This window comes from Cydia strobilella, chromosome 24 (genome assembly GCF_947568885.1).
Source record: "Cydia strobilella chromosome 24, ilCydStro3.1, whole genome shotgun sequence".
In the NCBI taxonomy this organism is placed as follows: Eukaryota; Metazoa; Arthropoda; class Insecta; order Lepidoptera; family Tortricidae; genus Cydia; species Cydia strobilella.
The window spans coordinates 8,238,218-8,252,165 of NC_086064.1; the positions used below are offsets into that span (position 1 = coordinate 8,238,218).

General features: G+C 40.9%; 1 protein-coding gene across 1 annotated transcript in view; it reads right to left on the reverse strand.

The window, feature by feature from the left end:
- Positions 1-13,948, reverse strand: part of LOC134751984 (U4/U6 small nuclear ribonucleoprotein Prp3) — a 32,587-nt gene that overhangs the window by 17,455 nt on the left and 1,184 nt on the right. Inside the window, exons 2-8 of the mRNA XM_063687517.1 lie at positions 13,067-13,388; positions 12,194-12,374; positions 10,292-10,378; positions 8,158-8,279; positions 5,934-6,125; positions 5,041-5,168; positions 4,396-4,574 (exon numbers count right to left, since the gene is read on the reverse strand). Of these exons, the coding sequence (XP_063543587.1) occupies positions 4,396-4,574; positions 5,041-5,168; positions 5,934-6,125; positions 8,158-8,279; positions 10,292-10,378; positions 12,194-12,374; positions 13,067-13,388 (1,211 nt within the window). The remainder of the gene's footprint in view (positions 1-4,395; positions 4,575-5,040; positions 5,169-5,933; positions 6,126-8,157; positions 8,280-10,291; positions 10,379-12,193; positions 12,375-13,066; positions 13,389-13,948) is intronic.

Here is a 13,948-nt window from a genome sequence, read left to right on the forward strand (position 1 = left end):
ACGCGGTTTGAATCCGTCTTTATAATTATATTTCATGAATATTGCGGTAACCGAAGACAGTATTAAGATAGAGTATACAAAAACACGTTCCTACAATATTTAGCGCTATCTATTGAACGGAAGCACAGAAGTCTGTACGAATTGTCGACGATCCCAAACTCACAAGCGGTATTGAACCTTAAGTCTAAGGAGAGACTTTGCCTCCTTGTGTGTGTTCTACCGCCTGTACAATGGGCTGTGCTCTGAAGAATTGTTTGACATGATGCCAACGGCCGCTTTCTATCACCGCACCGCTTGCCATCGGCAGGGCGTTCATCCTCACACTCTAGCACCTAAATGGTCGCATACTGTGCGGTTTAAGAGGAATTTCCTCCCGCGGACGCTTTGGCTGTGGAATGAGCTCCTTGCCGAGGTTTTCCCGAGGGGCTACAGTATGGGGTTCTTCAAAAAAGGAGTGTACAGGTTTTTAAAGGGTCGGCAACGCGCATGTTTAGGCATTCTCTGGTGTTGCAGGCGTCTATAGGCTACGGTGACTGCTTACCATCAGGCGGGCCGTATGCTTGTTTGCCACCGTCGTGGTATATTTTTTTTTATATATAATAGTACTAGGTACAGAAGTATCACTGTCACTCCCTAACAAAACGCGTCTTCTACGCGCAAGTCGGCGCAAGCGCGTGCAGGTGTGCGTTCCGTGGCGGTGCGGTGCAATTACTATGGAAAAACCTCAAAATTGAGGCGGCCACAGGTACTTGAAATCGCGGAGTGAGACACGCCTGACGGAAGTTGAGTTATTTCGACCAATTCAATACCTTCCGTTCCATAGATAATCTTTTAAGTACTTGGCATTACTTTTTCTAACTGAAAATGTTGCTGGCCTGTCACTCTAACCTCCACCGATTAACAGCTGCCAGACGCCCGAATTCAGTAATAAGGATAGTGTAGCAAACTAACTCGTTCTCTTATTATCATATACCATATAGCTAATCCACATTGACCAGAGACGGACTAACATGTATATCACTATATCTTTACGGACTTTGCTGTGGCAAAGTGTTGAAATGTTATTTTAATGTCAATATGACATTTACAGTCACGCAACAGTGGCACTTGACCAGTAGCGGACTTGCCCTAAAGCCCAGTAGGCCCGGGCCTAGGGCGGCAAGACATTAGGGGCGGCAGTCTGTGTGGTGCTGAGAAACTACTACAAGGCTCGGGCGGCAAAGACATCTGACCTTACGACCTTGCTGGACCAACCAGATTTTTATCTTTTATATATTTTAGTATGCAGATAAGTAAGGTGAGCGTGGGTCAACAGATAAGACTATAAGCATTAAAATAGCAGTTATTATCAAGCCATTCTTCTACGAGTACACACTTATTAAGAAACATATTTGTAAGAAATTACGTAAACACTTACCAAGAGAGTGAAATTAATAAAAATGAAGATGATTCGTATAATAATATTAGTTATTTGTGGCGTGTGTGCCTTAGGAGAACAAGGTACTGGAGAACATACAGATATAATAAAAAATTATAAGCGAAATAATAGCAATGAAATTACAATAATTGATATTCTGAAGCCACCTTTCAGTCTCGAAGACAATAATGCAAAGGATTGGGATTCTGATATTAAAAATCAAAATTATGCACGCAATAATGACCATTATTATAAAATTATGAAGCCAATAATAAGAAATTATAGGAATACTGATTTTACAACTGGCACGGAAGCTGCTGTTGTTTTTGGATTATCTCAATGTCCAAAGGGAAGAGTAAGAGTTGGGTTAAAGTGTTATAAAAAAAGTGAAGTTCCAGAATAAAATTAGTATAAAATATATTTAAAACAAACTATAAGTAATAACTTATATTTAAGACTAAATTAGACAAAGAAAAAAATGTTTAGATACCAAGATTCAGAGATCGAATACACTTGAAGATATTTTGTGTGCTGAAAAGAATCACATGTTTTATAATTAAATTGATTCATGAGTAAAAGAAACAAATGAAAGAGTATCACTACTTTTGGATTTCTATAGCGGCCTAATGGATAGCTTCACCTACGTGATGAAATAAGTAGAATCAAAGATAGATATAACTCCGTAATAGATGGATACAGTCTAAGGAAAAAACGTGTCTCGAAAATCAAGAAAATTTGATTCTCGTTCAGAGGGCGCTACTAGTTTTGGCCTACAGTCGTATAGATGGCGTTGACGGTTTCGTTTGTTATTTAACAATTTTAACGCATATCAGTGAAAGAACATGGGTCAAAATCATAAAAATAATTAATGCAAATAAAAAAAATCATTTATCTATATTTAAATACATTCTATCGTATTTTTATAAATCTTCATTTTTAGTTTTAAAGTGTGTCGACAGATGGCAGTGAACTTACTGGGGTTACAAAATTGACAGTACCGCTCTAGTATAAGTTACTCTATGGTAGAATAGAATATAATGTTCTTATTCGTAAACACAGACAATAGACATACAAAAAAGAAAATAGTGTGTTAACTCGTGTTAACAAGCGCCATCTATGGGCCACTCTGTATTGAACCCTCGATGACTTATATTCTACGGCCCCACTAGGGTACGTAGTTCAAGAGTAGGCCCATAGGTGGCGCTTTAATCAATATTTAGGTTTTAAGATGGTAATAATAAAATGTACTCATTCACTTTACGAATAGACACCATTAGATACACAAGCTGTTTTCTCTACGACTCCTGTCCTGACTCCTCCGATCTCCATTCTCCACCCACGTGCCAACATAGTGAGAAAAAAGTGTCACGAAATGGCCTCATCTCAGCATATTGCTGGCGACTGTCATTGTGGCTGAGTGTCACTTTAAACACCACGCCATAACCACCCCATTGAAAGAGACAGACAAATACGTTAAGCAAAGATAGATATAACTCCGTAATAGATGGATACAGTCTAAGGAAAAAACGTGCCTCGAAAATCAAGAAAATTTGATTCTCGTTCAGAGGGCGCTACTAGTTTTGGCCTACAGTCGTATAGATGGCGTTGACGGTTTCGTTTGTTATTTAACAATTTTAACGCATATCAGTGAAAGAACATGGGTGAAAATCATAAAAATAATTAATGCAAATAAAAAAAATCATTTATCTATATTTAAATACATTCTATCGTATTTTTATAAATCTTCATTTTTAGTTTCAAAGTGTGTCGACAGATGGCAGTGAATTTACTGGGGTTACAAAATTTACTATGACAGTACCGCTCTAGTATAAGTTACTCTATGCGTTAAGTAACCAGCTTGAATTTACCTTAACATAATGATATGCTGTTATTACAGCTTGAGATCTTGAAATGTTAACAAATATCTGATTGATATAAGCGATACAATAAAGCAATAATTATCGAAAACGTGTATTTATTAATAATTCAATATTATGAACGTAAGAGTTTTAGAATGAAGATGTACAAAAATACGTTAAAATGTATTTAAATATGGATAAATGATTTTTTATTTTGCATTAATTATTTTTATATGATTTTGACCCATGTTCTTTCACTGGTATGCGTTAAAATTATAATAAATAAAATAACAAACGAAACAGTCAACGCCCTCTATACGAGAGTAGGCCAAAGGTATTGGCGCCATCTGATCGAGAATCAAATTTTCGTGATTTTCGAGGCACGTTTTTTCCTTAGACTGTATCCATCTATTACGGAGTTATATCTATCTTTGGTATAATAAATTTAATAACAAATAAATATACACTTTACATCGTGTAATAATATGTTTTGTACGTAATAAATGTCTATTATGGCGAACAAGGGTTTTTTTTAGAACGCCATATGACTTTAACCCCTGTTCGTTCACTGATATTTAAAATTATTAAATATCAAACGGTGTCGCCATCTACTACTCGTGTAGGCCAAATGTATGGCGCCATCTATTCGAGCATACATTTTTCTTGATTTTCCGAGGTACGCTTTTTGCTTAAACTTTACTTATACCAATGAGGATATAATAAGATAGAGCGGTACTGTCATAGTAAATTTTGTAACCACTGTAAATTCACTGCCATCTATCGACATACTTTAAAACTAAAAATGAAGATTTATAAAAATACGTTAAAATGTATTTAAATATGGATAAATGATTTTTTTATTTGCATTAATTATTTTTATGATTTTGACCCATGTTCTTTCACTGATATGCGTTAAAATTGTTAAATAACAAACGAAACCGTCAACGCCATCAATACGACAGTAGGCCAAAACTAGTAGCGCCCTCTGAACGAGAATCAAATTTTCTTGATTTTCGAGGCACGTTTTTTCCTTAGACTGTATCCATCTATTACGGAGTTATATCTATCTTTGGTATAATATATATATAAAAAAACTTTGTAAACTAAAACGGCACTTACTTGGAGGCCGAAGCCTCTGCGGGTGCTCCACCAAGTTGGTGACAGCCTGCACGTTTAGGTTCCTCACGATGTCGTCTTCCCCGGTGTTGCACTCCGTCACCCTGTGCTGACTCTGTTCTGCACTAGTCGCACATTGCGCCTCTCTTTCTTCCGCCGTCATGAGGATCACGCTGTCCCACCTGTCAAAAAAATGTACACTTCAAACGATTGTTAGGATAGAAAAAACCGGCCAAGTGAGAGTCGTCCGTACCATTACGCAAAAAACGGCAAAAAAATCACGTTTGTTGTATGGGAGCCCCACTTAAATATTTATTTTATTTTTAGTATTTGTTGTTATAGCGGCAATAGGAATACATCATCTGTGAAAATTTCAACTGTCTAGCTATCACGGTTCACGAGATACAGCCTGGTGACAGATAGACGGACAGCGGAGTCTTAGTAATAGGGTCCCGTTTTTACCCTTTGGGTACGGAACACTAAAAAAGGTCCAATATAATTGATTCAAAGTTATAGTTTTCCTCAAATTTTCATTTTCTTATTGACAACTGTATGTATGGAGTGAGCACTTTAAGCCAACATATTTCTCAATCATATGGTTTGCAACCATACCGTTGAGAAATATGTATATCTCCCCTAATAAGTTACCATTCTATGTCCGGCACGGAGTCGCTGTCAGTCTTGTCGGACGCGAGGAGCGCTAGTTTGGTGGCAGATGAGATGCCAGTCTTGCGCGCGATTTGCGATATCTCGTTCTGTAGTTTCTCTAGTTGGGCCTGAAACACAAGTATTAAATCATTTGTTACAATAAAAAAAAATTGAAATGAACGTCATGCCTAACGTGCGCGGCGCGCCATCGTGAACCTTATCACAATGCACGAAGGTTGATATTGGTCTGAAACCGCACGCGTTACTTGACGTGTTTGGCTGTAAAAGCGCGATATGTCGCGTATTGGTTATTATGCGGAGTAAGTGGTGGGGCAATTAGAAATGAAAAAGCGCAGGATGTGATTTTTTATGGGATAACAACTTATTTTACAGGTGGTAGCTATCAGATAACTAATGTTTCCCATACACGTCAGGGCCACAGGACTAAAGGTTGCTAAAGGTGTAAAGGGGCCCACTGACTATCAGTCCGCCGGACGATATCGGCCTGTCAGTTAGACCAAAAATTTGACAGTTCTGAACAACTGACAGGCCGATATCGTCCGGCGAACTGATAGGCAATAGGATTAACAAAAATAATGGGGATCCGGTTAAAGGCATGTTCGGTCTCGTGTTCTGATTAGGAAAAAGTAGAATTTCTTTGACGCGAAAAGTCGGCCAACCCTCCATACAAAATCAAAAAAAAATTGCGTCAAAAAAATTATTCATCTACTTTTTCCTAATTAGAACACGAGACCGAATATGCTCTTAAATGGTTTCTACTACTTTTGTTACGATATTATATTGCTGTTCCGTCCATGATAATAACAGGGTTAACCCCACTGTGCGAGGGGCACAGCAAAATAATTATGTTGTATGAATAAAATTCACTGTACCTTCATCCGCAGTCTTTCAGCTTGCTGCCTGAATTTGCCCGGCTCGTGGAAGCGCAGCGCGCGTCTCGTGCGGGTTGGAGGCTTGACGGTGACCCGCGGGTCCATCCAGGAAGCATCGCCGACGGGCTCAGAGGTCGCAGCTCCGGACAGTTGGGCCTTGAACTCCTCGCGACGCTTCGCTCTGATGTTGGCCTGAAAATGTAAAAAAGTGGTTGAAAAAAACGGGCCAAGTGCGAGTCGGGCTCGCGCACGAAGGGTTCCGTACCATTACGCAAAAAACGGCAGTAAAATCGCGTTTGTTGTATGGGAGCCTACATATATATATTATTCTGTTATTAGTATTTGTTGTTATAGCGGCAACAGAAATACATCATCTGTTAAAATTTCAACTGTATAGCTATCACGGTTCATGAGATACAGCCTGGTGACAGACGAACAGACAGACCGACAGTGGAGTCTTAGTAATAAGGTTCCGTTTTTACCCTTTGGGTACGGAACCCCAAAAACTATAACTTTTTTAACATATTTATTTTCTTCACATAATACAAATCGGGATCATGCAGCCAAACCTTAAACCAGTCCATAGCTGATCAGTGATATAATACTCCAGATAGGTTATAGGCATTCCAAAATAGAAGTGTTTAAATGGAAGTTGTTCTTTAGTAGCGAATATATAGCGGTATGGAGGCATATTGTGAAAGTAAATTTTGTAGTCACAGTAAATTTATTGCCATCTTTCGACACAGGATTAAAACTTTTAGAACGCCATTTGACTTTGATCCTTGTTCTTTCACTGATATTGTGTTAAAATGGGGTTGGCAACTGTCAAAGGTTTGCAGAGATGGCGCCATCATAGCTTGCCCCTTTTTCTATGAGATTTGGCTTAAAGGGCTGGCATCCAGGGCATTAAAAAAAAAACAAAAATTTGACACAATTCTAGGGATTGATAGGGCAAGCTATGCTGGCGCCATCTGCTAATTATTTCGACCGGCCAACCCCATTGTTAGATATCATACAGTGGCGCCATCTTTTGTGATATTATAACTCCAGATATGTTACAAGCATTCCAAAATAAGAGCGTTTAAATGGAACAGTTGTTTAGTCTCGCTTAGGCAAGCGAGAGATGGAGACGTGCTAACGAGCTCCCGCATACCGAAAGAGAACGAGACGCTTGTTCTGTCAAACAACAAGTGTCGATGGTGCGGCCCTCGCGGTCCAGGATGAGTAAGTATACCTTGAGGGTGGGCGCCACGTGTGTGAGCTGCACCCGCTTGCCCGTGGTGTCGATGGTGCGGCCCTCGCGGTCCAGGATGAGTAAGTATACCTTGAGGGTGGGCGCCACGTGTGTGAGCTGCACCCGCTTGCCCGTGGTGTCGATGGTGCGGCCCTCGCGGTCCAGGATGAGTAAGTATACCTTGAGGGTGGGCGCCACGTGTGTGAGCTGCACCCGCTTGCCCGTGGTGTCGATGGTGCGGCCCTCGCGGTCCAGGATGAGTAAGTATACCTTGAGGGTGGGCGCCACGTGTGTGAGCTGCACCCGCTTGCCCGTGGTGTCGATGGTGCGGCCCTCGCGGTCCAGGATGAGTAAGTATACCTTGAGGGTGGGCGCCACGTGTGTGAGCTGCACCCGCTTGCCCGTGGTGTCGATGGTGCGGCCCTCGCGGTCCAGGATGAGTAAGTATACCTTGAGGGTGGGCGCCACGTGTGTGAGCTGCACCCGCTTGCCCGTGGTGTCGATGGTGCGGCCCTCGCGGTCCAGGATGAGTAAGTATACCTTGAGGGTGGGCGCCACGTGTGTGAGCTGCACCCGCTTGCCCGTGGTGTCGATGGTGCGGCCCTCGCGGTCCAGGATGAGTAAGTATACCTTGAGGGTGGGCGCCACGTGTGTGAGCTGCACCCGCTTGCCCGTGGTGTCGATGGTGCGGCCCTCGCGGTCCAGGATGAGTAAGTATACCTTGAGGGTGGGCGCCACGTGTGTGAGCTGCACCCGCTTGCCCGTGGTGTCGATGGTGCGGCCCTCGCGGTCCAGGATGAGTAAGTATACCTTGAGGGTGGGCGCCACGTGTGTGAGCTGCACCCGCTTGCCCGTGGTGTCGATGGTGCGGCCCTCGCGGTCCAGGATGAGTAAGTATACCTTGAGGGTGGGCGCCACGTGTGTGAGCTGCACCCGCTTGCCCGTGGTGTCGATGGTGCGGCCCTCGCGGTCCAGGATGAGTAAGTATACCTTGAGGGTGGGCGCCACGTGTGTGAGCTGCACCCGCTTGCCCGTGGTGTCGATGGTGCGGCCCTCGCGGTCCAGGATGAGCGGCGCGGGGCCCGTGCTGCCCGCAGCGGCCAATGCTCCACCTTACAACCAGTTAAAATAGGTACTTTATACAGGGTGAAATTTTAACCACCAGCCATACTCTGCATAGTGACTTTATAGGTCATACTGAACAACTTTTATTACGGGACCAATGCTTAAATCGCGAAAATAAATTAGCTGTCTCATAGAAAACAGCGGCACCATATCAGCCAGAATTAGACATGTGCGCCGCGCCGCCGCCGCCGACGATTTTTTCACGCCGCCGCCGCCGATCAATTTGACCGTCGTGGAAAATTTTGATATCAATCGTGTCTTATTGCATGTTGCGTAGTGAGTAGATAGTGTCAGAGGTATAATTTAAGCTTTTTCGCTTATTATTTGCCATTGAAACAAATTAGCATCATTTTTGTTAGATGTGTCATCATCAGTGTTAGATGTGATAACGAATTAGCGTTAATTTAAAATATTATCTCATAAAAAGTTTCTCAAGCGACTCTTAAATTTTCCGTCGGAGGGCTCGTCTATCAAATCTTTGGGTTGTCGACTAGTCGCTCGCAGTATGTAGGTCTCAAGACACGCTGGTTTGCACTGCAGCAAGTGCCATGCGACAAGGGACAGTTCTAAGACATTCTGTTGAGCGAATCAACCTGCCAGAGACGTTTACTTTCGAAAACGACGAGATCTTATTATCTCACTGCCCCAATATCACAGGGTTCTGTTACATTTTCATGATAGTTGAAGTTCGGCTTAATGTCACTATGATAAAGTTCAAATTTCAGTTCAATAAAAGTGAAACATAGAACCCTGTAATATTGGGGCAGCGTAATTCTGTCTGATAAGTTTAGACAAATGTATGAAGTAGTTCATCATTATTTCGTAACAAATCATAAGTGAGGCGAAAGCGGCTGGGAAAAGGCAATATAGATTTTTTTTACTTGCGACTTAACTTATAAAGAAATCTTTTTGTGTTTTATCGCTTACAAAGTCACAATACCAAAGATGTAGCGTTTTAAAGTATCCTTTTTGTGTAATATTTAAACATACCGTTGGTAACCGTTAGGTTGGTAAGAGAGGGTTGCCAATTTTCGGCAATAATTAAGAAAACATACATAATATGTTTTGGATAGCCTAGTAAATACTCAGAAGGCTATAATTTAGAGTTTCTACTGCCACGTCCTCATGCAATATCAAAAATTATGCCACGCCGAGGTCACGCCGATCACGCCGCCGCCGCCGGTAAATAAATCATCGGACGCCGCCGCCGATGATTTTGCCACGGCGCACATGTTTAGCCAGAGCTTTAGCCCCATTATAAAAATTGGACAGATGGAATATGACAGTGGTGTGAAATTCGTTCTCAATCACAAGGTACCACATTGTCGCCTGTCATAAGGATGCTCTGACAGGTAATTTGTATAAAGATACAAGCAAAATTTCGTCTTTATGGTAAGCGACAAAGTGGTACCTTTTCATTGTGAACGCCACATATGATTATTAATATTTTTTTCTGTTGACCTGTATTTCATTATATTTTGACGATCGATAAGAGATCTATGCTTAGCCGTACCGATTGCTTTTTTTTCATTTGACATTGTGAAAAAATTTAATTATTTAATCGATTGCCTATTTAACAGTTTTTAAATTGTGTATTGTTTGACGACCGGTCTGTCCTAGTGGGTAGTGACCCTGCCTGTGAAGCCGATGGTCCTGGGTTCGAATCCCGGTAAGGACATTTATTTGTGTGATGAGCACAGATATTTGTTCCTGAGTCATGGGTGTTTTACTGTTTTCTATGTATTTAAGTATTTATATATATTGTTGTCTGAGTATCCATAACACAAGCCCCCTTGGGCTTACCGTGGTACTTAGTCAATCTGTGTAAGAATGTTCTATAATATTTATTTATTTATTATTTATTTAGTTGTATAATTATAATCAATTGTTATTATCCACTTGACGATCATAATATAAATTCGTATAGATTAGTGTCAAAATAATTTATATTGTAATTTAATATAATAAAATAAAGCTAATTTAATTTATGTAAACTCACCGGCCAGTTTCCTCTGTATGCGTGCCTGCAGCTCCGCTATCTTCCTCTGTTTTTCCAATTCTTCAGCGCTCTGGGCGGCCGACGCGTCTGCAATTAAATGAATAATCTTTATTGCCAGCCAACTACTAGCAAAATACCTTAAAACTAGCATAAATAGGGTGGTTGACACATGCTGAATTTTATAACTAAATGGGGCATTTTCTATGAAAAGGGACCTTATTGTCGATGGCGCTTACGCCGCACAGCGTCGCGCGGCATTGTATTTATATCGGAGCATCGTTTATAATGGCGTAAGCGCCATCGACAATAAGGTCCCTTTTTATAGAAAATACCACAAATTAATAATCTTTATTGCCAGCCAACTACAGTCTGACAAAAAGGAGTAGAAATTAAAAGGTGGCAACACTATAGTGTCATCCCGTTTTTCTTAGATTGATTTGAAAAAGGGAAGACACCAGTGTTGCCACTTTTTAATTTCCACTCTTTTTTGCCAGATTGTATTGGACCATTGATAAACTTGTTGACACATTTAAAAGTGGAAAAATTACTGCCTTGGATGAGACTTGAACTCACGGCCTCTGGATTCAATTCTGAGTTCAAGTCTCACCCAAGGCAGTAATTTTTTCCACTTTTAAATTTATTCTAAGCTTAATAGCATCGATCGCAGACGTTTCTGCTTGTTAAAAATTAATTTGTTTCCACATGTTGAATTTTCTAACTAAATCTAGTTAAATAGATAGAAAATGGACAACTTATCACAATAAATTGGAAACAATAAATATATTGGAATAATATAAAAATACAGGACCTCAAAGTTTCAAAATCTAGGTTCTTTTTAAACATATAAAAAGGAAAATAATAATGGTATCAATCGATTCCTTACAATTTATTTAAAAAAATAATTTTACTTTTGCCTGGGACTTTGTCTGCGTTGAATTAGTAATTTGGGTAGCTTATGTACTTCCCCGGGACTCAAACTATCTCTATACCAAATATCAACTAAATCGGTTTAGCGGTTTAAGCGTGAAGAGGTATCAGACAGACAGACACACTTTCGCATTAGATAGGTTTAAGTATAATCGGAAACGTTTGTGTGCATGAATCTAGTATAATTGGATCGATCATGAGGGGTGGGGGGAAATGACCGAACGGGATAGTCTTATGTATCTTTCAGTAGGAGTAGCAGAGAAAGCGCTGTTGTTGTGTGTCCTTGTCACAGTCTCACATTTTTTTATTCCCCACCGTAAATTTAGTATGGTTTATGGTGGGCTACAAATCTACTCGACCAATCATATTGTCGCATTGGGTATTCTGTCCCTCACGGGCGCACGCGTATAGCTGATCTATGTAAGGCACGGTTGGCTGTACATAGAGGGGTGCTGGTGCCTACACTTATGTATGGTAGCGAAAGTTGGGTATGGCAGAAGAGGCATCAGAGCCAAGTGAATGCAGTGGAAGAGAGTGTTGAGAAATGTGTGTGGTGTGAGATTACAAGATAGAATTAGGAACAGTGTGATAAGGGAAAAGTGTGGACTGAACGAAGATGTAGTGACAAATATTGAGAAAGGTATGTTGAGATGGTTTGGACACGTGGAAAGAATGAGTGAAAGAAGGCTAACAAAGAGAGTGTATAAGGGAGAGGTAGAAACAGGAGTTGGAAGGGGCAGACCTCGGCGGACTTTCTCTGATCAGATCGAAGAAATCCTGAAGAAAGGCCAGGTCAAGAGCACCCTAAACCGGCGAGCGTGTATGAGGAATATGAAAGTGTAGGAAGCGAAAGAGGTATGTCAGGATCGTAGCAAGTGGAAATCCGTGGTCTCTGCCTACCCCTCCGGGAAACAGGCGTGATTATATATATGTATCTATGTAATTCTAGGTCTATGTTTGTGTGGGTGTCCTCACTTGGCTTAGAATACAGGACCGGTTTGATGACAGCCGGCGGCGCAATGGTCTTAGAGGGTAAAGTCGCCTTTATCTGCTGCGCCGTGGCGGCAGCGGTAGTAACAGGCGCCTTCTCCCCTTTCATCACCATGAGAGCGCGTTTACGTTCTTCTATCTCTTTCTGGGCGTTTGCCATCATCACCTGAAATCAAATTATATTTGAAAAAATTACAACCAAAAATTTACACAACTTTGGGAACAAATCAAATTATTTGGGGCATTTTCTATGAAAAGGGACCTTATTGTCGATGGCGCTTACGCCGCACAGCGTCGCGCGGCATTGTATTTATATCGGAGCATCGTTTATAATGGCGTAAGCGCCATCGACAATAAGGTCCCTTTTTATAGAAAATATCACATATTTGAAGAAAATTACAACCAAAAATTTTTGATTTGTGTTTTTTAAGTACAAATTACCAGTTATTAAATTTCGGTATCTCGGTTGTTTATGTATATTTTTTCATTTCATTTAGGTGATCTGATAACTTCTTCCTTCCTTACCTAAATACCATTCTACAATGTCTGTCAAATATTTCAAATGCTACGTGATATTTTGATTTTAAGTTATACCGGTAACAATCCCTGCTACTAATATACAAATTATAAACTGTAATAGGTGACATATATTAAAGAAAAAGTGACAAAGCCCTCCAGCAGTGAAGGCCGGATTCGAACCGGCGTCTTTAGCAATCCGGGCTAACGCCTTGAACCCCTAGGCCACCTCGCCAAGGCGGTACCCGTCCCAATTTCTCGACTATATGCCATGCCATCTTACTAAGAGGCGTCTTTGACCAACTCTACTTTGATCTAAACACAACTTAAATTTATTCTTACCTTAATTCGATCAGCACTTAACCCAGTTATCTTGGAGCCAATGGTCTCCGACCCCTGCACCGGTAACGGTAAGACCTCCACACCATTCCCATTCTTATCCTTCTCCCTCTCTTTATCCTCCTCTTTTTCCTTCTTGTCCTCATGCCGGGTCCGCTTGCTGTCCTTTTCTTTTCTCTCATCTCGCTCTTCGTGCTTGCGTTTTGAGGATTTCGAAGAGGAGACCTGTTCGGATGCCAATGCTATAATTTTGTCAGCGAGTTTACTTGCTTTTTTTGAGTCGATATGAGATGATATTTTGTCTATGATTTTTCGGCGTTCATATCTGGAATGTTACGAACATATATTATTCAGGGGCTCTATAGATTATACAATTTGGACTGTCTACGGCGCCACACACTTTGGGAACCCCTGATTTATGCTAACATGGACAGACAAACAACTAATGCAGTCGGGAGGTAGCAAATGGGACTCTCCAATGGATGATAAAAACACATTTCATTAGAAAGGTCTTAAGAAGTACTTGATAGACAGGCAAATGAGAAGTACTGGCTGCAATAAGTGTGTCAATCTATGCGCTCAAAGTTAAAACGGCCGTGACTTCAGCAACAAAAACTATTTTGATGTATTCAAAAGGTACTTAAATACAAAATACAGTATGTAGCGGACCCCTTTTTGAAATATCAATCGTTAAATTTAAATAATCACAATTATTTAGCAGTGGCGCTAGTGAGCATGTTGATGGGCTCTTAAGGTTTAACGTCACTCAATAAACCTTTTAAGGTTTTGGTTGGAGTCTCCCCTTGTAAATATGTATAATCTAGTTAGTAGTTAGAATATTTTCATGGCATTTGATTAAAACGTGTAAAGATTCAACATAAAAAC